We start from the raw sequence: 25491 nt of genomic DNA, 5'->3' as shown, positions 1-25491 counted from the left end.
GGGGGGATAATAGGCTTTAGTGGGCTTTACCGCAGGAAAGGGGTTTCCAACATAGAAAAATCTTCGGCTAATTTCTTTAGAAAATCAAATTTTGGGTTAGGTTGATCCAAAGTTCCAAAATCCAAACTACACCCTTCCGGGCGGTGCTAACCCTGTTTGGTGGGTGAACTTCAGGTTGATGGAATATGTATCTGACTATCCCCTTAATGAATTAATGAATTTTCTTTTCCGACCAATGAAAAAAAAAAGAAAAAAAAAAGAAAACCAGGCAGTCCATCAGGTAATGAGAAGAGAGAGGTCTTGAAGCATGAACAAAACATTGCATTAGAAGAGAAACTTCGTTATGTTACACAGGTTTCTGGAGGCACATTGTGACTTGGACACTAACAAAGAATTATATTTTATTTCCAATCATTTTCAGCTTCTTCACAAGGCTGCAGTGTTCAGGTTGGGAGTAGTATACAAATGCTTCCAGCAACGAATTTTGAAGATTCCTCCTTCCATTCACAACTATTTCAGCCACTACTACCTTTTCCTGTATCTCCCTCTGTTTTAATCATCCATAAGTTAGCCCCAACCCAGATTCCTATATAACATTAGAAACATGTCACAGCTACAAGAGGAAGAAAGCTTCCACATGCATATCCCGAACCTTTCATGTCACTGGCCCTGGAAAATACGTGTAATGTTTCTTGAGATGCACAAGCACCAAAGTGGTCAATGACGTTCTGACCTTCCTCAATCATCTGGTAGGTGAAGTGTATGTATATCCACATCTCAATGAGCATGCATATTTGACTGGACAGTATCCCTGGCTTCTATACGCAGCCCTGGTCAGTCATACCTTGAGCAAGTGCTAGGAAAGCAGAGATAGTTGCCCCATGTACCAAAGCCCTGCCGAGTATTAAGAAGGAAAAGCAAAGAAGAAAATAAATCTTTCAGGTGTCATTTAATGTCAACGTCTGAATCCAGTACAGGCAGAACATGGAATAGAACTTGAGGATGAATTACTGGAAGCTGATTTGTTTTGGAATTACTATTAAGAAAATAATTATGTTCTTTCCGGGATTGCAGAAAGCTATTTAACTTGCTCCTCTCAATACACATTAGTGGGCAAACAAGACCTAAGAGAGAACAAACTAGGGATCCAAGTCACCTGAGTTAAATATCAATTTACACCTGAATAAGCTTTTCTTTTCCTGGTTTGGAGAACCCAAGTATACTGGTTCCATGAAAATCATGCTTGTATAATGGGATATCATCAAACATTGGTCTTGACCCAGTAGATTTCCTTGATGAACAAAGTGACAAGTTTCCATGTCCAAAGGTATACTGAAACCATTCATGGTATGAAGATAATATATAACACACATAGATAACCCCACAGATTATTTCTACAGGTACAAATATAAATACTCACTCGGGACTCTCTTTTTGATACCCAAAGTCTATTGCTGCTTTAATGGCTTTTTGGTATGTCTGTTTCATGGCATCCTGTGAAAAAAGGAAAAGAAAAAGATGAAATTTTCATCCATGGAAATTTTGTTGATGAATCAAAGTGGCAACAAGGAACTATGTTGTCAATAGTCCTACCATGCCAAAAGCCCAAGTATGAATTAAACACCAGGATACTGCTTTTCCCTCACATGTCAGTCCTTAATATGTTTATAAAATGAGGTGCTTGTGTCTTAGTTTCGCCAACATCTTGCTTTAATGGGCTACTACACAACAGTGAGGTCAAGCTTCTGATCCCAAATTAACTGACTAAGAATTATAGTTTCAACTTGCAACATATGAAAGTTATAGATAAATTTTACATGTTCCTCTTAGAAGTTTAATGGTTTCATTTTCCATTTGATTGATGAAGTTTGGTACCAAAGTGGTGGGGGAATAAAAAAATGAAAATATTGGAACCAGAACTACAGCCTAAAACTAACAAACTTGAGTAAGATTAGAAATACTTACGGTATAAAAGGAACTTGGTTCATTACAGCAAGAATTCTTTTTTCATTTATTAAGATACTCCTTGGAAATCAAACACCCAAAGAAAAGACTCAAATACTTCAGTTAATGTTCTTTAATCATAAATAAGCATTTTCAAATGAAATTATCTGGTCTGATACCTACAAAATCCATGCAAAAAATTTGTAAGTTTCCTGAAATAAAAAATCACGAGCAATGGTAATGGTTGTTTTAAACAGAATTATTACCTTTTATTTTTGGAACAACTTGGCTAAGTAATTAAATTTATGTAAATCACTTGCTGAAGTGTATTTTCATTTTCCATAATGGAATATTCCCAAGACATAAGCTGTGGAATCATTGTCTCACAGGAATTCTAGATGTTTAAGATGAAAATGGGAATGTATCAACTCAGTTGTCCACTTCCTACCAATTAACAGATGTGGATTGCATGTTGGAGTAACAATTAACAGTGCTAATAACACATGAATATCCAACTTGCTATTTGCACCAAATAAATGATTTGTTAATTAAGCTAATAAGAAATCAGGAGTCCTACTTGTAGTTTACTTTCAAAGTCATCAGGAGACCAGTGCATCAAATTACATTCATGATTTAATTCAAGTTCTCCAGCAGCAACCTGTGACCAAATTGATTACAAAATTTAGTGTAGGTCTAAGGTGTGCAGTTGTCAAGAACAAAATCAACATAGAAAATGATTATAAATGTTCTCTGAGAAAGGTTTTGTCAGTTAAGTCTTTGGGACATGCCCAACATAATCCTTTTCTATCTTTTTTATTTTTATTTTTTGATCAATACATTTTCTGTGTTTTTTCTTAATTAAGAACAACACGATCTTTAAATTGCTAATACATTTTATACAATAGGACTCTAAAATTCATTTTTAAGTTTTGGAGAAGGTTTGATCACATTCAACAGTATACCACATCAGTATGGTTATTTGTTTGAGGTGAACCTGAATTGAACTTTACTTGTTTATCCTTAAAAATTAATATTAAAGAAAAAAGTGATATAAAAGGAAATTAGAAAGAGAAAATGGCAATGTATTCTATCAATCCATTGACTTGTAGCTGCCAAAGAAGATATGTATCAAGCATAAATTGGAGAAGTGAATAGTTGATAATTACTCCTCCAGCACCGGCAGCCTTGGCTGGTGCAACCAGAACATTAGCTTTCCTCAGCACATCAATTGCTTCTGGGGTACAAGGCGTATTTGAACCTGAATTCCATAGATGAGATGAGATGATTACTGCTAACAGAAACAAGATAAAAAACATCGTAGTAAGAGCCACTACCTTCTATTAGTATACGGCAACCTGAATTAACCAATTTTACAGCATCAGATTGGTTGATTTCATTTTGCGCAGCACAAGGAAATGCAATGTCACACCTTTCATTCCAAGGTTTTGCCTCATCATAGTATTTAGACCGAGCATAAGTCTTTGAATAATCTCTGTAAATGAAAAGACTTATGAATACAAAAAGCCTAAAACATTTAAAATTTGCAAGGTGAATGAAACATAAAAGATGAAATGTTATGGTAAGAAACATAAACCTCAAGCTTTTCTGATTTGCTTTAATGTCTCTCAAAAGTGATATCTTCACATAATCAAATCCATCTTCATCCACTAAATAACCTCTGGAATCTGAAAATAAAACAGAGTATATGAATTTTAATTGGCATTTGATCTACATATATCGTTTTATACATCTGAAGCTTCAAAGTTAAATAACATTAAGTCTGTGATTATACTTTCATAAGGCAAAAGACAGGGCAATCAAGCTTAACATCATTTAATCATTAGCCAGCTGCCAGAAAACAGTGTTGCATGGGCTCTCCTAGATGGACGAAATGTCCATGCCAGACATGCATTAGAGACGCTGTACGGATTCTTGAGGATGCCTCTATGTAGCATTTCCTCTGTATCTTTAGCTTATTTGACATAATGAACAGGTAATATACAAGATAAATGCCATATTTCATGTAAATTTTACTTTGTAAAAAAGCAATATTTTAGAGCCCCTTTTACAGGTAAGAATTCAAAAAATATGAACTATTTTTATGGTATATGCTCGCTCCTCCATAGATTTGTCCATGAGTCCATGTTTCCTCATCTTGCCAAGTCAGGCTCTTGGACACATATCAGATTCAACCCCCATAACTGTATCCATGCAACACTTACAGCGATATAGTGCCAATCTTCATCATTCTTAACAAGAAAGAAGGTTAAGGAGGGGAGAGCTAGGAAAGATAATCAATTATGAAGGTCTTAGAAATTTACACCACTTGCTTAAGGGCTACATCAAAAGACAATAAAAAATACCCTTACAAGGAAAACAACCTCAATCATCCATCAAAAGAATCCAAAGTTCATGAAAAATATAATTCCCACTCAAGTTAGATATATGTAAGCTTCCGTGAATGAGTGAATTTGCTAATCATCCTCTTGACTTATTTCCCAGCCTATTCAATTCAATAACCCCTATACATTTATGAGTTTCACCAAGACATGTAGGGGGAAGTAATAGAATAGGAATTCTAAGTTTTGAACTTTCTATAGATATTTAAAGTAGAAGAACTCTTATACAAGCTTTTCTTTTTTAAATTACTTAATTATATTCATTTACCATATATTGTGGAGGTTCTTTGGGGGGTTTGAGGCATCTACTTACAGCTAGGTATGACCCACTTAGACTAAGTACAAAGAGAAACACACTTAGAGTAGAATCAAGAAAAAAGATACAGATAACAGATTAATTGAATATAAGTGCAACTGAGTCCAAAGTGGTGATTTTGAAATGTTTAGCTCGTTTTTGTTATTGATCAAAATCTCTCCGTCCCTCTCCATTCTTTCTCCTTCACTGATGTGAAAAGCCAGTATGTACCTCATACTGCCCATATACGTCCACCCCTTCCCCTGTGGTCCACCCCCAAGACCCTAGTTTTTTCATTATTTCACGTAAAATCCCAATAACTAATAAAAATTCAATTTTTACTGATAAAAAATATTTTATTTAAAATCCCAAAATTCCAGAAAGGTTAGTTAAAATCACTGGTTTCATGCAAAACCATCCAGGATACCAGGGGTTCCAGTTTTGACTGGTTTTATCCAAATCCCATTCAGTTAAGTAGACCATCTCAGCTTTTGTTTTATTTATTTATAAACAAAAAAAGGAATATATACATGGTCAGTTAGAGTGGAAGTTAGAAATTGTACCAACTCTTGCAGATCATATTGGATAGAATTCTGATGAGGAATTATTTAACTAATAGGGGAAGGTTCACCACAAGCATATGCATACATTGACAAGGTAATGAAAGTGTAAGCAATCTTCTAAGTTTGTGGTGCAGATTTTTGGCTCTATTTGGGCCATAGTGGACTCCTCTGGATGTTCTGAATTCTAACTGATCTCTTGAAAAATGCACACATTTTGAAAGGAGGTAAAATTCTGTGGAGAGACTAAACAATTTGTAGCTGTATGAGGCATGTTAAAGGGGTATTGCATCTTCAAATACAATGGAGTTCCAATAGAGGTTAACAAAAGCAATTGAGATGATTTAGATGCATCGGCTGTATTTAAAGATGTAGACAGCATATATTTGGTTTGGAATCCCATTATTTATGGGGATCTCAAATAACACTTCTGCATTCTTTAGCTATGATTCTTTATACCTACCCACAAGCTCTCTTTGTACCTATTGGCTATTGCATGCCCATGCCCACTTGAAGTAAACCAAAGAATATAAATAAGATAATTACAATCCTATGGTAAATAACTAGGTGATTGATTATGACAATTTTGTCTTTTGATCAGAACTCTAATAAGTTCATTTCATATACCTTCAAGAATGAAAAATTCAAGAAGATTGACTATAAAATAACCCATGACTTTAGATGTTTCAAGATTTGAACTGTCAACATTTAGAAATTCAAGAATGTTGACTTTGGTTCCTTATTTAAAACATGAGTTTACACCCTTTTGAAAAGAGAAGAGGCCATGTGGACTTAGTTGACCTCGTAGCTTATTAAAACATAATAAGATAAACCCGAATGCACCTTACTTCCTTAGTGTTATCCCCTGCAGATGGATAACAACCCCCTGATCATAGTTATCAATAATCAACATTATTCTGGAATGGATTCTAAAAGTCTCTTTCAACAATCAGATGTGGTGAAGGATGGGCAAAAGCAGCAAAGTTATTCTCATGGATTATAACATATTGACTTGTATTTCAATAAACATGTCATCCTGGTTATGTTCCTTACATTATACTTTAATAAGATGGAGCAAAAAACCCAAATGAAAGACTTCTGTTGGGGGGAATTAAAAGTGATGGGAACTGAAGGCTACCTGATACTGTGATGGGCACAGCACCATAAGCAAGAAGTTTGTCTATGACATGTATTGCAATCTTTCCACAGCCACTCACTACGCATCTGGAGATGAAATTAAGCACATCAGCACAGGAGCTTCCCATATTTAAAGAACATGAAGAATAAAGAATGGCAGAAACCGCATTGGATGATGGTGAACTGAAATTTAATTCATAATACAATCAAATATTTAGACAGTGGTCAATTCTTTTCAGAGAACAGTGGTCAATTGCATATAAACATATTTTTCTTTCTTTTTCTTTTTGCCAACAATGAGAAATTGTTTATAATTGAGAAATCAGAAGGACAAATATCAGGAGCAGTCACCCAAATCTCCATCATCTAGAAGATTGCCTAACCTCAGGATAGCATAGAATGGGGTGTTGAAAGGACAAGTCAAGGCAAGAATTTTTCTAGAATGCTGCATAACCTTTTGGGCCCCTTGTAGAATGAAGGTCAAACAGAGCATATTACAACCCCTTCCAATCACAATTTTCAAGAAAAACAAACTGGAGAAAGCTCAAGCCCTTGCAAGTTGCAAGGACTTCAACATACTGAAGCTTCCAGTGTCTGCTGGTCTCGAATAAACAAGTAAGAGATGCCCTTTTAATCTTCACAGGCACCTTCTATACTGGGCTGGTTCCCAATGAACAGTAATCAATGATGAGCTTTATGGTTTCTCCCATGGTAAGGAAGGGGGAGGGGGATCAAGATCACGAAAACAATCACCACATGAGATTTTGCTATTATTCTCTATTCTCTAAGCAAATTTCCAGAATCAATCCTCTTCAGTTCTTTGGCTAAAATGATTCAATGTGAAGAAAGAAACTTTAAATTTTTCTAGGAGAAAAGAAGATGACAATTTCCTTCCATAATACTTCAATCTTAGGCAAGAAATTATTTCCTTGGAGCTATACAACAAAAAATAGACGAATTCCCTTATAGTTATCTAACATACCAAAAAATCATGTCAATAACTAATCAATTCTCTACAGGAAAAAAAGATATGCTACAACACAGTATAGACTTCAAATATACTGCAATCCTTCTTAATATAAAGATCCAAAGTCAAGCTGGAAACCTTAATCCTTTTAGCTCTTTATTCATTTCTGCAAGCATAATCTGTGCAAAGAAAACCTGCACAGTACCCCAAGAGTTCTGTGAGATGAAAAACTAACAAATAATTCTGAAAGCTCTACCATTTTCTCATACAAAAATCAGTAGAAAATGAACAAATAGACAAATATTTTACCAGTCCATAGCCAGTAGCTTCAGTTCTAAGACTAGAACCAGACCAGAACATCCTCGGCCCTGTAAAACTTCCCTGCATGAGTAAAGCATACATATGAAATCCCAAAGACATGAACCCAAAATTTTCCCATGGACAATATTCACAATAATTATAAAATAAGTAATAGAAAATATTTAAAGTGGTGATTTGTAGGAATTTAGGATCATATATCTAAAAAAACAAGGGCTTACACTATATCTTTGTAAAACGAAGAGGAATTATGCTTATCTCCTGAAAACAATACTGTTTGCTTCAGAATTCACACTTTTTAAGTGTTCTGAATACCTGAAAATGACCAGCTAGACGTCTATATTGTCCAAAGAGGTAACCCATCTCCCGAGGACCAACCCCCATGTCTTCTGAAGGAAGATCCTGTATTGCACATAATCAATAAACAAAATAGCAGACTCAGATGTCCAATGCATTTGCTATTTTAAGCCATGTGAAGTCATAAAACAAATTAAGCAATGGAAATATTTATCTTGCTACCTTATCTGGACCTAAATATCGATATAATTCATCCATATAACTTTGGCAAAACCGCATAATCTGCAAAATGGGTTTCGACACATGTTCAGGAGAACCATTTAGAGAACCTCCAGAAAGGTTAACCCTTAATAACAACTCACTGCAAAATGAAGTGGCTCTTAATGCAACACATACAAGAAAGGGCAATACCTCATTTTCACTTTTTCCCTTTGGATCAAAATCACTACCTCCTCCAGCTCCACCAAGCTTGTATGGCGACAAAGCATTCTTTAAAGTCTGTGGAGAAGTAGTAATACCAAATAGATTGATGCATGCATCTAGAAAGAATTAGTCAATCCAGTTCTTACATACAAGATTCAATCAAGAAAACAACTAGAAAAGATTCTTTTCTTTTTTATCAGTAAAACCAGAAGATAACCATGACAAGCACAAACATGCATATCATAAGGATACTGTAGATGTATTTAGGTCTGCAAAAAATGAATAAGGCATGGAGAATTTTTCAAGAAAGTCTACTTTTAAATGGGTTTGATTGTCAAGAAAGAGAAAGTCTTGATTTCAATGGTTTCCCAACCTTTACATTATTTGGCCATTATTATTTGCAATAAAGATATTGCAACTGACAAGAATTGAAACCATGATGTTCCAGTTTCTCTTTCCAAAAAAACAAAACACTACTGCTAGTCATCATTTTATAAGCCCTCATATAATTTTTTTCTTTACAATCGGATTCTTGTCATAAAGTAATTCGTATTTTCTTTCATTTTTTATTTCTTTGAAAAAACTCATTTGTTCAGAAAAGGAGGAAAAAGTTTTTGCTTGTGTGTGTGTAAAAAGAGAGAGACACAGAGAGAAAGGAAATGGGTTCTAACTATTCATCAGAGAAAAAAAGGCAAGGAACTTGAATTAAAGAAAAGAAAGGAATAGAATATGCTGGTTTTTATGATCAACCAAAAACCAGACTAAAACATGCCTTTCAATAACTACTTCTAGAATGATTAAAACTTAAGATGACATAGAGAGCTCCTCTACCTATATGTAACATGCCAATCCAATGTCATCAACATGTAAGGAGAAAAAATATGTCAAAAAATAGAAACCGGTAAGGCAGAGTTCAAACAGCCAAACTACATAAAATGTAGGATTAAGATATGCAAACAATACCTGTTCAAACCCAAGAAACTTTGCGGTACTTAAGTTCATGGATGGATGGTAACGCAGACCACCTCTACAAGGACCCAACACTTGGCTGAATTGTACTCGGAATCCTCTATTTACATGTGTCTCTCCCCTGTCATCAATCCATGGCACTCGGAAGACAATCATACGCTCAGGTTCTAACAATCGCTCAAGAATATGGATATAACTGAAAATAGCAAAACCACTCCATGAGATTTGTAGTTTTAAACTTCAGACTTCAAAGTCCTAATCACAGATCATTCTTTATTTCAAGGTAACTCACTGAGTATTCTTTGCAATTACTCGTTCTAAAGAATGAACTGCTTCTTGCACTGACTGTATAAACTCAACCTCATGAGGATCCCTTCTTAACACAGCTTCAACAATTGATCCAGCAGTTTTTGACATAAGAGCTTCATTTTGAGAAACACGTCCCACCAAACCCAATAAAAGGAAATTTAGTAGAGAAAATTTCTATAGTAATCATGTCACTAAAGAGTGCAACATTTTGGACATAAACATCAGGATTCGCAAGAAAATCCTTTACACCAGATCTTACATCCAGTGTTCAAAGGGAAAACATTAAAAAGATCAAACAAATTTAAGATACCAGTCAACAGGGTAGCAGCCAAATGAGAATAGAACTGAGGAACAGGGAACAGTAATTGGGGGGGGGGGGGATTAGCCTCCTAATGAGTGCCTGTATTTTGCAAGGAAAGGGATTAGGTAGCAAAAGCTAGCCTAGAAAAAGAAGAAAAGAGGGTTGCTGTGTAAACTATTCTTTCTGTCATGATTAACAAAATTTGACTGGTAACAATTAAAAAAAAAAAAGAACTAAGGAACTCCAGAAAGAATTTCAGAACTCAAACTACATTAACCGATAGACGCAAGCAATATCGTTTCTATAAGATGAATGGTTCTTACAGCAACTAACAAGTTACATATTCTTTTATCCTTTGTTGGTACCATCACTATAAACTCAAATGTGAAATTACCATATAATTATGTCAAGTCCATCCTGCAGGTCGTCATCATCATCTAAGCGATGTTCCAATGATAGCAAGTAGAAATAAACAGGTTCATGTAGCCCAAAACTCAGGAACCAGCTTTTAATTTATTTCTTAACAATAACAAGAAAGGAATTTTAGTGCTTCTCGTAGGCTCAAACTGAAGCAAAGAAAATTACAGCATCAAGTCCATCAACTTTTGCAGAAGTACTTTGTGTCAAAACCAAAATAGAGCATATGTCCCTCCCCAGATCCTGCATTGGCAGGAGCCTCGTGCACTGGGCTGTCCTTTTCATATGGAGAAAATATATTTAGATAGGAATTGATTTCAGAAGTAATATTGTTTTAAAAATTCCAGCAAAAGCTAGAAGGGGACTGCCAATTAATTATGTTGTGGTTGTGTTCAGATGAGGAGCCTCCTCGGTTATTCCAGATTTCTATTAGAGAAGCTAATGCTATTGGAAGAAACCTGAATTGCTCATCCAGGTCAATTCCCAGGTTGGCCGATGTTCTGACTGACAGTCTAGCAAAAACAGGGATACAAGGCATGGCTTTCTATGGGGTATGCCAGGACCTGGAATTGATTTGTAATCTGTCTGTGTAAAAAAACTAATCATATGTATTGTCAGCTCTGGGCTGCTTTGTTTATCTTTGCTGTCTAGCTTTGGAATGTAAGGTCCCCGTTCTTACATAGAAAGCAATACAATTCTTTAGGTAGAAATAGGTCCAAAAAATAAGAAAGTTCCTTAGACTCTTAGATTCTTGGTTGGAGAAGCAAGAGGACACTGTATATACTAGCCTGAACTGTTTGTTTAGGTGGGCTCCAAGATATGCAATAATGCAAATAGCATGGCTGAATCTGTAGAAATTGTGGGTGTACCAGGGCTGGGGGGACGTGTAAACCTGTGAAGATCTTAAAGATTACATTGTAGAGAGCAATGTACTAGTGTTGGAAGAGGTACCTTTCACTCTTGAAGCATGTCATGAGGCACAGTCCTTGAAGCATGAGCTGGAACATCAAGGGGATGGAAAGACAAGTAGAAGTAATTGGCTCAAAGACTTTCAAGTTGGAATTTAGGTTGGAAAAACAAGAAGTGATTGTGGTGACAGAAACAGGAAGAGGAGCTTGGACAAGGATTTTCTTGGAGGAGGAAGTGAAATGGACAAGGGATTTTCTACAGGAGGCATTAAAGAATCAGAGACAGGTTCTTGAGGACCAAAAGTGTGCGAGAAAGGAAGAGTGCTGCACATACAGTTGAAAGAAAATAGATGGGGCATATTCATTCAGTTGAGCATCTGGGAGAGATATGCATTTTTTTTTATAAGTAGAGAGATCTGCAAATTGGAGAAGCTTTTGCACTCCCAAAGAACTAACCAGAAACAGCTGGAGGAATTTTGACTACCTATTGAGCCTGTTCTATCCTTCCAAAGACAAACCCTATTTCGCAGGTCCATTACTGGAACTCTTCTCTCGGCTAGAAAGAAGAGCAAAGTTATAAAGGCAGGATGATCAGCCTACACTTTGGTTGTCCATCAGGACAAACCTTTTCAGAAGGTGGAAGCTTGCTTTGTCTGTACTAAACCAGAAACTCTGACCTGGAGAGATGTTTAACTACGTCTGTCTGCCAATTTTCACTCCCAAGGGTTACTAAAACTCTTCCCTTTCGAGTCAAATAAGGTGGTGGCCTTTGCTCCTTCAGAGGAGTAGGTGCTTTCTTGGGTCAAGCAGGAGAAAGTTTCTTTATATGGATTCAATGGTTGGGAACTGGATCTGGTGGCCCATCTTTTTGAAGTCCTTCAAAGTCAACAGCTAAACTTGCAAGTTCAAGATACAAGATGTTGGAAATGGACAAGATCTGGAGTTCTCTGTCAAGTCCTATTCGGGTCTTGTAGGAGAGGCAAGAGATCCTTTCCCTAGAAAATCCATATGGAGAATAGCAGCTCCCTCTGAAGTAAAGTTCTTCCTTTGGGTGGCTATTTTGGATAAATGTTTGACAAAGACCATGCTGGTGAAGAAGGGTTTTAATGCCCCTGGCTTGCTTTGTGTTTTCTGTAACTGTGAGGTGGAGACGTCAAGTCACTTCTTTCTGCACTGTAGTTTTAGTGCTTCAATATGAAACTATTTTCTTGATGCTATAAACTTGAATTGATGAATTGGTATTTGATAAAACAAAAAAAAAAACAAAACTTGAATTGGTGCATCCCTGGATCAGTGAAGGATCTGTTAAAAGGCTGCAGGTCCAGGATATGTTATGTCTAGAAAAGGGAAGGTCTGCTGGTCCTCTATCCCGGCTGCAATTTTGTGGGCCATCTGGTTGGAAAGAAACTGCAGAACTTTTTAGCAGAAGCTGGCTTCAGAAGCAGTGGTGATTAATGCAGCAGTAGGGTTCTTAAAGAGCTGTTTGTCTGTCCATAATGTATTTAGAAATAATACCTTTTGAGGGTGGATTTTTTTGGGGGGTCCCTAGTTGGTTGTCATGACTCATGCACAGTCTCATTGTACAAAGGACAATGATTTTGTTATCAATAAAATATGCTATACTTTACCTTTCTCAAAAAAAAATAATAAGTTTCTTTATATGGAGAGTGGGTTCAGCTGGATCGTTGGTGGCCAATGGTCAACTCAGTCCTAGAATTCTTGAGTTTTCATGGTTGGTTGAAAAGTTGCAGGTCATCTTTTCACCTTTGGCTGGAAGAAGCTTTTGCTTTGTTAGGAAGTCTTTGTGGAGGTCTTGCAGAAGTAGATCCTGGAACGAAGAATTTTCTGAGCTACATTTCGCCATAATCGAGGTGTTACCTTTCAATGGAGGTGAAGACAAACTACTTTGCTACCCAGCCCGCTGAGTCAACTTGCTGCAGTGGCACCAGACGTGTGGTGGCATGGAAGGACGCTACTCGGCCAAGAAACATTTTGGGAAGCTTCCATAAGACTGAAGCTAAGGAGTTGGTAGGTTTTGACTCCCCTTGTAAGGTAAGAATGTTTCCCAAAAGCCTTACTCCTAAAAAAAGGGACTGAAAGGAAAAGGAACCCAAGCTGATTTTAGGCTTACTTTTCAAATTTCATAAAGATGTTTAAAGGCTGGTCCTAGTTCCAAGGAGGGCCCCACAAAAGACCAACCCTTTGAAGGCTCTAGACCTAACCCAAGACCCACTCAGGTTCCTGACCTGGACCGGCACTTTACTAAGCCCATGTGGCGGGCCTAGAGGTTGATCCCCAAAGTTTGAGCCCACCTGAGACCCCTTTTAAAGATGAACCCTCGAGTTCTACCTCACTCTGCGGAGACGACAAGGTTGAATCCAAGGAAGACTTGAGTTCTTATGTGAGACACCCATAATACTTAAGAGTAGTTGCCTTTTCCACGAAACAAATGATGTGGATGAGGGTCAGAACCCAAGACTTGGCCAGTATTAGTAGGGAGGAGGAGACGGAAGGCAAAACCATTGAGATGGCTAGAAGCTCGGGGATTAACAGTGAAAAGGAAAATGTTAACAGGCAGGGACCCAAAAGTGAGATTGTGATAGAAAAGGGGAAAGCTCAGGGGAGAAATGAGAAAAGGAGTTCAGAAAGGGAATTACAAAGACTTCAATGGGGTATGATGGATCAAAATCAGCTAGTAGTAGAACAGATGAGGGAAAAGCAGAGAATGTGGCTCAATGAAGATCCTAAGTTGGAACACTAGGGGTTTGGGAGGCCGGATAAAGAGGTTCCTTGTGAAAGATACCTTAAGAAGAGAAGATCTTGATATCGTCATTTTACAAGAAAAAAAAAAGTAGGTAGAATACTGTTGAAAGAAATTTGGGGAGTAAGAGGAAAAATGGACTGCTCTTCCGGCACCTGCACTTTGGGAGGAATTATCTTAGTTTGGAATGAAGAGGAGGTGTCCAGCATGGAAGTTGATAAAGGAGAGTACTCAATTCCTGTCTTGTTTACCAACAAAAGTGACAGGTTCAACTGGATTCTGACTGGTATAAATGGTCCAAACTCACCTTCAGAAAGAGGAAGATTCTGGGATGAATTGGACTCCTTACATGAGCAAGAAAATGTTCCTTGGTGTCTAGGGGGTGACTCTAATGTCGCAAGGTACAGTCAGGAGCACTCCAACAGGAGCTTTGACTAGAAGCATGAGGAACTTCTCTAGATTCATAGCTAGACATAATTTGTGCGATCTTCCCCTCCATAATGGTCAGTTCACCTGGTCAAATATGCAAGAAAATGTGACAAGTTGTAGACTGGACAGATTCCTAGTTTGCTCGGAATAGGTGGAGCATTTCCCCAACATGGACTTGTTTGGGGAATAGGTGAACTTCTCCAAGACTAGTGTTGTAGCTATAAACTCAATTGAAGAAGACCCTCTGGAGAACTTTAAGGTGGTCTTGGGTTGCGAAGTGGAGAAATTCCCTATCTCCTATCTGGGAATGCCACTTGGCGGGAACCCAAAAAGTCAAAGTTTCTAGAGACCAGTGGTGGAGAAATGTGAGAAGAAACATGCCACTTGAAAGTGGAGTTCTCTCTCAAAAGGGGGGAGACTCACTCTCTTAAAGGCTTCCCTTACAAATTTGCCCATTTATTACCTTTCAGTTTTCCAAAATCAGGATTCAGATTGAGAAGCTACAAAGAGACTTCCTTTGGGATGGTGGAGTGGAGAAAAGAAGCCACCTAGTGAGATGGGAACAAGTGTGTAAGTCTAAGGAAGCCGGTGGATTGGGGATTGGGTAGTTAAAAGAACAAAAAAAAATGTCTCGCTTCTTAGGAAATGGTTGTGGAGATTTCCTAATGAATCCAATGAGCTTTGGGCTGCTGTCATCACTAGTAAATATGGGTCAAGTATAAATAGTTGGGATAGCAATCTCCATTTGAATTGTGTAAAATCGACCTATCCTTGGAAACGTATTGTCTCCACTTACCGTAGTTTTCTTCCCCTTTCATTAGATTTAAATGGGCAATGGCAACAAGATCAAGCTTTGGACTGACCTTTGGTGGGGCAATTCAACTCTTGCCATCTCCTTCCCTAGACCAAGAAGCAATCATTTCTTATTGCCTCCCCGCTTCCCCTTCCAAGAATAACCTGAACTTAAGCCTAAGAAGAACCCTAAGAGATTTGGAGATAAATGACATAGTTGATTTTCTACAATTCTCAAAGAGGTCTACATGCAATCAAGGCTTTGATTGCAGATGAGCAGAACTTCTCCTTCCCGTCCAAAAAGGTATGGTGCAGCCACATCCCCTCAAGAGTTTTCTTCTTTGTTTAGGAAGCTTGTTTGCAAAGAATAAATACTTGTGACCTCCTTCAAAAGAAGAGCTTTGGTAGATTATTTATTTACCCCTCCCGAGACCCCAGATAGCTAGGACCAAGATTGGGTGTTCTTTTTTTTCCGGTAATGGAATTATGGGAAGAGAAAGAAAAAGGAATATGTCAAGAAATTAAGAAACAGACTCGTTCCACTATGAGCCTTTGTAAACCTATGCAGGTATTTATAAAATCGGTTGATGCTTCATCATTCAGTGACCAAAAAATTACCCCTTTATGTTTTGAATGATATGACTGTGATCATCAATTTGGGTTCATATTCAACCTCAGGTTGTATGCTTCACAAGTCCAGTATCATGCTTCCAGCTTCGAGTCAATTCTATATCAAGGTTCAGATGTAGGTCCCTATCTATAGTCAGTAACTCATACAATGCATATAAATATCACAGCCGACCTATATGACTAAAAGAACCCTGACTTAACAAAAGCCATTCCCTTAGAGTTTAAGTAATCCTAATTCCTAAGTAATTGCAAATTGCGATGAGACTCAGTTGATGGAAACGACTAGAGCGTTCAAGCTTGAAGCAATAACTAAGGTATTATGGTTGCTGTGACTAAATCTTGGGCTTTTTTTTCGTGAATTAATTCTTAGACTATATTTAGTTACTTAATAAGTTGTGTATCAAGGTTGAGTTATATTCTGGAAATAATGAGTATCATAGACAATCATTTCAAGCAGTGATAAGGTAATAACATAAGATAGATAGGAGGATAGAAAATAGTATGATTAAATCAAAGGAAAGTGAGAGACCTTTTACGAAGTTGGTGTTCATTAAATTTTTCAAAAAAAAAAAAAAGACCAAAAATAAAAGATGGGGGAACAAGTTAACTGACCTTTTACATATATGGGTTTGTCAGCAATGGTTAAAATTTTATCCTTGGAGGCCATCCGGAGCCGGAGTGCCTCCTTATGAAGTAAACTGTTGTTATGCTCTTCCAGTGCACTCATCTGCATATTTCGACTGCCTTCATTCCCATATGGATTCCTCCTGTGCTTCCTCCCGTATTCCCTGCAAACGGAACAAAATATTCTGGCAGTACCCTCTTTGACATCAACATAAGCCCACTTGTATGTATCCGCCCACTCCTCCCTCCATCTCTTCACCACCTTCTTCTTCCTTTTCACCGGTTGCGTCTTTGGAGCCTCTTGCTCTTCATTCTGGTTCTGCGCAGCCATGAGGAGCTGCTTATGCTCTTCCTGCTCTTCAATAGAGAGTTCTCGCGGTGGAACACCTATGAGAGGCGCGTTAGAAAATGAAGGGTCGTCATCTCCAGGACCAATCTCCAGATCAATCTCCTCCCCTATTTCCCTGACCACCAAGTGATGTCTCTGTGCCTGCTGAAGCAAGTTCATGTCATCCATCGTAGAATTCATCCCTAAGCCCCTCCTCAATACCAGCATTCAGCATAACTCCTCCATTCTTAGTGTATACAAGCACACCACACAACCACGCGTGGCTAAACGCACTGTAAATGACTATTCTTAGACACTGTCAATAAAATGAACAAAGAACAACTTAAAGGTTAAAGCCCCCAGTATAATTCATCACTGTTTCGAATGAGTCAAAACAATCTGCAACTTAGGATTTCTCCCTGTAAAATCTGTAGCAAGAGTCCAATCAAAAACCTCCCTATGCTTCCCGCTATCAGTACTCAGATTTCCAGACTAGCCAATTTAGGAGACGAAGGAACCTCTGCATCCCACTGCTACTAACACCCACTTTTATTCGAGTGGAAATCAAGAACTAACAAGCACCTCCTCACTAAACTCTGAAAATTAGAAGGAACCCACTTACCTCTTAAACGAACTGTACGAACTCGAGCTCCAGCTTCAGTTTCTATAATCTCTCTTCCCCTTTTCTTACCTCCTCGTTTCTCACTTTGTGGTTTATCAGTTTTTTCATGAAGAAAATTCCGACTGTGATTTGGGTTGGGTGGCCGTTAAGATTGTCTCTCTCCTTTTCTCCCCCTATGAAAGTAAAAGTTTATGAAAGGGGAAACTTTGGTCATGAATTTTCTAACCAAATCACATTTATTTTCTGTGTCCCCACGATCAAACTTTATTGAAGGAGAAACTCAGAAAAGTGGGTAAAGAGAGAGAATATCCGATGTCAATGTCGAATTGTCGACACTCGACAACATGTTTTATTGTCACTTGATTTTGCTATCCGGGGTATTTTGGTTATTTAAGTCGTACTTCTACGATGAATTATGACATAAATGCTCGAGGCCCGTTTGGCGTGTCTTTTTATGCGGGCTTTCGATTTTTTAGATGTCTGGTAGTTTGTGTTTTGGCTTTTGCCCTTTCGTTGGAAAAAACATCTAATAGTTGAAAGTTGCATTTATATAAACTCAACTCAGTGGAAGTGGAACTTCTAGAAAGCTTCGAATCTTTCCCCTTTCGTTGGAAAGGCCCATCTTAATCATATGGTCTTTCAAGCTGCTAGGATCTATGCAAAATGTTACATTATCTTCTAAAAAAGTGCCAAACGAAACCCCTGGGATCTTCTTTTGCCCCACTTGAACCCAATCCCCCAATTTCACTTAAATTGCTTAAACCTCCGTTAAGTTTATGGTTGTTGCTGAAATTTTCCTCTAACCTTGATAATTACAATTATCTCCCCCAAACTTTATAGCATAGTTGCAAGTGGACCTTTTTGTTATAATCCTATAAGAAGAGACATAGAAATGTTGAAAATACCCATTCAGGTATTTTTTACCAAAATATTTATTTTTCATATTTTCTCTTCATATAAATCACTAGTTCAAACCCCTCCAATGTCTTTTTCTGAAATTGATTTATCTTTCAAATTTCCCTCCATATTAATTGCTCAAGGGTAAAGTTGCATTTTTAAATTCTCTTTTTGTTTATTGTTTATAAGGTTTGTATTATTTTTCTGTAGAAACCAGTCTCAAAAATAATTTGCATAGGTATTTTGGACATCTTCATGTCTCTTGTTAGCAATTTCTAACAAAGGGGGTGTACTTGCAACTATCATAAAATTCAGGGGAGATGATTATAATTATCAAACTTCAAATGAGGTTTCAGCAAGTTAAAAACAATCATAAATAATGAGCAAGATTTATGGTGCATCAGAGGTAGAAGTAAAATACACGATTGGTTAAACATGATTGATAAATACATCCTATTAAACATGAATCAATGAAAAGTAGATAAATTCTAATATCAGCGGTTGAAATCTAAATTCAACTTGAAGCCAATATTAGTGAATACATTTTGAACTCTAGATATTAGAACTTGACAATTTATTACCTTACCTTGGTCCAATTCAGGTCAACACCAATACATAAACATGCACTAAAGGTTTTTAAAACCTAACCGGATGATGAACCGATCAGGGATCTGGTTATCGGGTTGAACGATCTGACTGTCCAAACTGAATGGACGGTCCGTTCTGACAAAAAATTAAAAAAAAAAAAAAACTAAAATTGTTGGACGGTTCAAATGGCTTGACCATCAGTGTCAACGGTTTATTGATCAAATCAATGGTTTTTGGTGAAATAGTGGTTCTGGGGTAAAATGAAAACGATCACCTAACCAATTCCCAGTTTTTTCGATCTAACCGTCCGGTCAGGTCCAGTTTTTGAAAGCCATGCATGCACTTGGATCTTTATCGTACACACACAATTAAAGCACACCACATGGATCCACCATTTCTATGAAATACTGGGCAAATCTAAGAGATTGCCTGTTGTCTTCATCTGAATCCATTATTAGAAGTTTTAAATCCCAAATACAAAGGTTCGTCCATTTAAAACTACGAATAAACAATACACATACTATAAGAATAAGAAAAAAAAAATGACTAATCAATACATAGAAAAAATTTACAAGAATCCTGTAAATGAATAAATGAACTAGTCAGTACTAATGTAAAGAAAATTTAAATATACATAATAAAAAGTAATCCCAGACTGGATCAAATCTTGTGATGTTGTGTTTGGTCATCATAGCAGTACAAATGATTTGAGTGTAAATTCTGACTTATTTTTATTTCAAATTTTAGCTTATTTTGTTTAATTGCAATACAAGTAAAGTTGATCAAGACATGAAGTAAAATAAAGTAAAACCCAAAACAAAATTAAATAAAATTTGCCTTTTTTTAGTTACACTCTCATGCATTTATACTAATGCAAATAAAATTGCACTGCAACCAAATGCAGCATTGCATTTTTTGTTTCCAGCTCTTTGCCCCCTGAAATGCTACTAGGGTTGACAGCAACCAAAAAAAAACAAAATTTAACAACAAATATTTTAAAGCATAAATCATTCTTAAGGCATTCATGAACTGATAATTCTCGAGTTATTCTCAAGTTGAACTTTATTGAATAAAAAAAAAAAGGAGGTAAAGTGCAAGTTGAACTTTAAGGGAATACTTCTGATGTTTGAGAGAATGCTAATTATGAGGGCAAAGTGTTGGAATATATAAATTTAGGAGGGTCTTTGTTGGAAAACACTTTGGGAAGCTAAGTATCACTACCTTTTAAGTGCAAGGTGGTTTTTTGTAATTCATCCTATAAACATTCACATGGACTTTTTTATGGTAACTTTCCACTTGATTGAATTAATACTAATTGATTGATTACTAATGAATACTAGTCTCTCCCATTATTTTCTTATCCTCCTCTTTCATCGTTCTTTCTTTTTTTTTTCCCTTTTTATTCTATCTCCTTTCTCCACCCCTTAGTCGTCTTTGTTTAACATAATAGAAGTTGAAACAAAAAACTAAAACAGATCATTGCTGGACCTTTCTCTCTCTCATTGCTTCTTTCTTTATCCCCTACTAGTAAACATGTACATGCATTTGCACGTGACAGTATCTCTAAGACAAAACTATTTATAATTCATGTTCACTTTTTTATGATTCAATTTATCCAAAAATTAATTAAGGCATTTGGGAAGTTCATGGATAGAATTTTCCAAGACAAAACTATTCAATTTACCATATCCCGTTCCAACACCCTAGCAGTTTTTGAACGGTTATAAGTGGACAGTTTCTAAATGGTTATAAGTGGACAATTCTTGAAGTGAGAGTACAAGACATATATACCCATCTTTATACCCACTGTATACTTAGACATTGGGGTAAAAAATGTCCAATGAAAATTCCAAAAAGAAGAGGCATTTTCTCTTTTATAGGTAGTATAGATATAGATTTCCCTCGTTCTCTCTTCTTCCCCTTCGTCCTCTTCCCGCATCTTGATTTTCTTTTGTTTGTTTCTTCAACTTGCAACCTGCCACTATCACTAAACCACATTTCTATTGTTGCCCTCAACCACCAATCCCTTATTTTAATATGTTCCCCCATCCCTCCTCTATTATGTTATCCATCCATCAACCCCCCATTTTAATCTAAAAACTGCTATAGTTTTGTAGGAAGTAAAAATGAGCAATAAGTATTGTTTTAAATGAGTTCAATCTTTTCAAAGGGTAAATAGGATTTTTAGAATATTAAAATAGACTCATGAAATTGGAAAATAAATGAGGGTATGTTTATGTGGGAAAAAACCTACAAGGCATATTTAAGTCTATTTACAAAACACAATGTATATTTGAGTAAAATTTTGAAAACATGTGATATGTTTAAGTCTTTTACCCTAATGCCTATTTAGTAATGGCATCATAAAACCCATTAATTGCTAATCATAAATTTTCAATTTCAAATTAAATATAATAATATGAAAAGTTATATATTTTTCATGTACATGTTAGTTGGGGACAAAGAAACTCCACTTACAGAGTTATAGTCAAGTTAGAACCTCTAAAGTTTTTCTTAAACCATTTGCAAGGTCCTCTCAAGTTGCATATACAAATATGAATTTTTTATTAAATGTAATTCTAATTGGAATATTTTGTGCAAAAACTATTTATTAATCATGAAAAATGATTGGTGTAAATTCCATCAATTGCACAAATATAATCTTAAATATAAAAACATTATTATATTTATCAATGGATTCACCAAAACAATTGTATAAAAAAATAATCATATTTAAATCCTCACATTGATTAATGAGTTAATACCAAGCAAGAAAAACCTTCTATTTTTTTTAATAAATCCATACAGCACTACAACAAATGGGGGGTAGTGCACCCCCAACAATCAGCTAAACAAACAGTGGAAAGAGAAGGGGGAAGGGAGGATAAGTTAAAAGATACAAACTCCGAAGTAGTAGTATGGGCTTCACGAGCAATCCAATCTGCGGCTTGGTTCACTTCTCTGTAGACATGTCGAAAGATAAGTCTTCTAGTAAAGGTGTTCTTCATCTTGATGCAACTCTCAATTGTGTTCTTCATCTTCCAAGGGGCTTTGTCTTCTGGTTGAAGCACGAAATCACCAACTTTGAGTCTCCTTTAATAATGATTAGAAATTGATGGAACTTCACTGCCATTTTAATGGCCTCCCAAGTTGCCTATGCTTCAGCTTGATTACTTGTACAACATCAAATCTTGACAGCTTTGGTATGTAGGACAGGACCAAGATGGCTACGGGCAATACAATGACCATCTAATACATAAGAGGCATCAAAGTTGATTTTAATGTTATCTTGGGCTAATACATAAGAGGCATCAAAGTTGATTTTAATGTTATCTTGGGGTGGAGCAATCCAAATGATGGGCTTCCACAACTTGGGAGGGGAATCAATGTCTACACCTTTTTCACCTTCCAAGGATTTCAAAAATCGAATGCATTGCACGTTCAATAATTACTTGAGGAGGGCTTGCAATGTTATAAAAAATTTTCTGATTTTGATTTTTTCCAATTTACCCACAAATGAAGGCTATTTTTTCTTTAACAATGAGATTTTTGTTATTTTTGTTTGACAGTCTAACCCACCAATCAAGAAGGTTTTGGTCACTATCTAACGAACCCCCTAACGGGTCACAACGGATATACCAGTTTTGGTAGGAGAAAAGATGATGCTTAAAAATATGGTCTAAGTCCTCTTCTTCACCACAGAAACTACAAGCTCCATCAATATCAAAACCTCTTTTCCTCAAAAGCATCTTAAAAGGAAGTTTATTTTGGAAGAGAATAAACATAAAACTTTTTAATTTTGGAGGGCAACTAATGTTCCAAATTATGTAAAGCCACTTTATTGAGTTATTAACCCCAAGGATTGAGGAGCATTTCAACAAATAGGTTGGCTTGATAGAAAAAACTCCTGAAGAGTTCCATCCCAAATAATTTTATCTTCAAGCCGTCTAGGAGAAATGAAAATGGATTTGATTTTTTCCCAAACATCATTAGGGACAATTGCACGAACTCTGGGTTCATCCCAACACTCACCCTCTAAGTTGATCAAATCTGATACCATAATATTTTCATTTTCAATAGAGATTATTTCTAATAAAGGTCTATTGATAACCCATTTGTCGTGCCAAAAACTAATTGTTCAACCATTACCAACTTGGTACCCAATACCTTTTTTCAATAGATCTATGGAGTGGAGAATGCCTTTCCATGCCAAAGAAGATCCATTTTTAGGTTTAATGTCCCACAAAGAAACACCTTTCATATATTTGCTTTTAATGAGTTTAACCCAAAGATTATTTTATTCATTTAAAAATTTTCATCCTAACTTTGCAAGGTCTGCTTCATTTACCCATTGGAGATTTCTAACTCCTAAGCCTTCCCATCTTTTGGGAGTACAAATGCAGCTCCATTTCATTAAATGCAAGGGTTTCTTCCCTTCATTATTTTTTCATAAAAATCCTCTCCGAGCTCTTTCCAACTCCCCTAGAGCATTATTTGGAATTTTAAAAGACCTCATAATATATTAGGGCATCATGTTTGTGGTGGAGTTAATCAATGTAAGTCTTCCTGCTAAAGAAAGATAGTTTTTTTTTTTCTCCAATTTGTGAGTTTTTTTATCATTTTCTCCTTGACAAAGGCAAAAGTGTTTTTTGTAACTCTTTTGTTGATTAAAGGACCACCAAGATAATTATTTGGCTCCAATTCCTTAGGAATTCTAAGCATCATTGAAATCATTTTTTTAAAGTTTTGGGTGAATATTCCTTGAAAACAAAAAACTGAAGATTTGTTGAAGTTTGGGGTTTGTCCGGATGCTTTTTCATAAATTGAGAGAATTTCCTTAATCATTATGCATGCAAGGACTAAAGTTTTTTGCAAAAAGAATACAATCATTAGCAAATTGCATAATAGGGATCGTTGGACCCCCCTCTAGAGGTTCTACACCCAATATCTTTGGTACCAGAATCTGCTTCTCTTTTTAGATTCTTTGCAAAAGCCTCTGCACAGACCACAAAAATGTAAGGAGATAGAGGTCCCCTTTCCAAATACCCATACTTGAAATGAATTCAGTCGAAGGAGTCCCATTAATTAAAATTCTGTAAGAAATCAATTCGATGCATTCCATAACCCACACGATCCACTTTTTGTGGAAACCATACTTTCGAAGAACCTTTTCAGTGTAATTCCATTCAAAATTGTCATGGGCTTTCTCCATATCAATATTGCAAGCCATAATTCTTGATTTACCCTCCTTTTTTCTCATAGAATAAATCATCTCATGAACAATAAGTACATTGTCATTAATCTGCCTATTGGGAATAAAAGCACTTTGAAATGAGAAGATATTTTTGTCAATAAATGGTTTAATTCTATTGACCAAGATCTTCACAATAATTTTGTAAGTGACATTACATAGGCTGATTAGCCTATAATCATTCGCATTACTTAGGTTCTTTTTCTATGGGATCAAAGTAATGAATGTTTGGTTTAAAATTCTACACATTTTTCCTATATGGAAGAAAGCTTTAATAACACCACATACTGATTCTCCAATTGTATTCTAGTATTTCTTAAAAAAATAATGCATTTAGCCCATTTGGACCTGGAGCCTTAAGATCTCCCATAGAATCGAGTGCATCATGAATTTCCTCATTTGAGACATTCTTAATAATCAAATTATTTTGATCCTCTGTGATGCAATTATTTAAGGCATTTAAAATTTCATTTGCACCACTGATTCCTACAGACTTAATCTTCGTTTAAATTTCTCCACTAAATTCCTTTCGATATTTTCTTGATTGTTTATCCACTCATTCGTTTTTAATCTTTATTATTTTGTTTTTGTTTTTTCTAATGGTCATCATAGTGTGAAAGAATCTATTGTTTTTGTCCCCTAGTTTAATCCAGTCGATCCTAGCACGTTGCGCCCAGTAAATTTCTTCGCGTTCCATAATTTTATTCAATTGTTTTTGGAGAGAATTTTCAAGATTAATGAGGCTAGGGTTATTCAAATCCTCACTGATATCCTTCTTCACAATCTTTAATCTTTCTAGTAGGAGATTTTTCTCTTTAAAAACATCACCATATTTTTTCTTGCTCCACTCCCTTAGGTTTTTAACAAGGTTATTTCTTTTTTTTTTTTTTGATGAATTGGATGGCTTTGGAACCATTTGCTTCTATACTCCATCCCTTATTAATAACATCCATAATACTAGGATCGTTGCACCACATTGATTCAAATCTAAAGGGTTTCGGTCCCCTATAACTTTGAATATCTGTTTGGAGCAAGAGCGGGGAATGGTCTGATACCATAAATGGAAGGTTGGAAATAATAGCATTTGGGAATTGGAGCCTCCAATCCTCATTACCAAAAACCCAATCAATCCTTTCCATAATATTTTTATTCTTACACGTAAACTGTAAACCTTCATTTCAATCTCCATTAGGTGACAATCATTAATAAATTTGTCAAAATTTCTCATTTGGCTAGGCCGAGGGTCCCTACCCCCTCTTTTATATTCAATTGATAGATAATTGTTGAAATCTCCTAAGAGAAACCAAGGGCCATTGATGTTGTCA

The 25491-nt window shown here is 36.2% G+C and overlaps 1 protein-coding gene across 6 annotated transcripts; it reads right to left on the bottom strand.

The window, feature by feature from the left end:
* Positions 1–300: 300 nt before the first annotated feature.
* Positions 301–17753, bottom strand: LOC148842405 (uncharacterized). 6 transcript variants are annotated; one of them, XR_016102852.1, is made up of 16 exons: positions 16469–17753; positions 9602–9731; positions 9304–9505; positions 8329–8415; positions 8140–8199; positions 7936–8022; positions 7612–7683; positions 7441–7496; positions 6337–6422; positions 3539–3629; positions 3279–3436; positions 3111–3202; positions 2522–2602; positions 1966–2025; positions 1421–1494; positions 301–894 (listed from the first exon to the last, which is right to left on the bottom strand). XR_016102852.1 is itself a non-coding variant. In XM_088956653.1 (16 exons), exons 1-16 carry the CDS (start codon positions 17034–17036, stop codon positions 857–859), a joined length of 2058 nt encoding a protein of 685 aa, XP_088812779.1. In that variant the 5' UTR covers positions 17037–17753; the 3' UTR covers positions 301–856. The 6 variants fall into 6 exon arrangements, 4 of the variants coding, with proteins under 4 accessions (XP_088812779.1, XP_088812782.1, XP_088812780.1 ...); XM_088956653.1 differs by lacking the exon at positions 1966–2025 and adding an exon at positions 1157–1332; XM_088956656.1 differs by lacking the exon at positions 1966–2025.
* Between the last annotated feature and the right edge of the window lie 7738 nt (positions 17754–25491).

Source organism: Nelumbo lutea, chromosome 8, assembly GCF_056320005.1.
Source record: "Nelumbo lutea isolate HS-2025 chromosome 8, American lotus-T2T, whole genome shotgun sequence".
NCBI lineage: Eukaryota > Viridiplantae > Streptophyta > Magnoliopsida > Proteales > Nelumbonaceae > Nelumbo > Nelumbo lutea.
Note: the sequence above shows the minus strand (reverse complement) of the source record. Positions and strands in the feature narration are given on the sequence as shown.

Bases quoted from the DNA above. Each gene is read 5' to 3' on its own strand.
- LOC148842405 (XM_088956653.1), bottom strand. From the start codon at position 17,036: ATGCTGGTATTGAGGAGGGGCTTAGGGATGAATTCTACGATGGATGAC. The intron at 8,416-9,303 runs GTATTGTTTGCA...ACTTCTCCACAG, and splicing joins AGTTTCTTGGGTTTGAACAG to ACTTTAAAGAATGCTTTGTC. The intron at 2,603-3,110 runs GTAATTATCAAC...ATTTGGTCACAG, and splicing joins AGGCTGCCGGTGCTGGAGGA to GTTGCTGCTGGAGAACTTGA.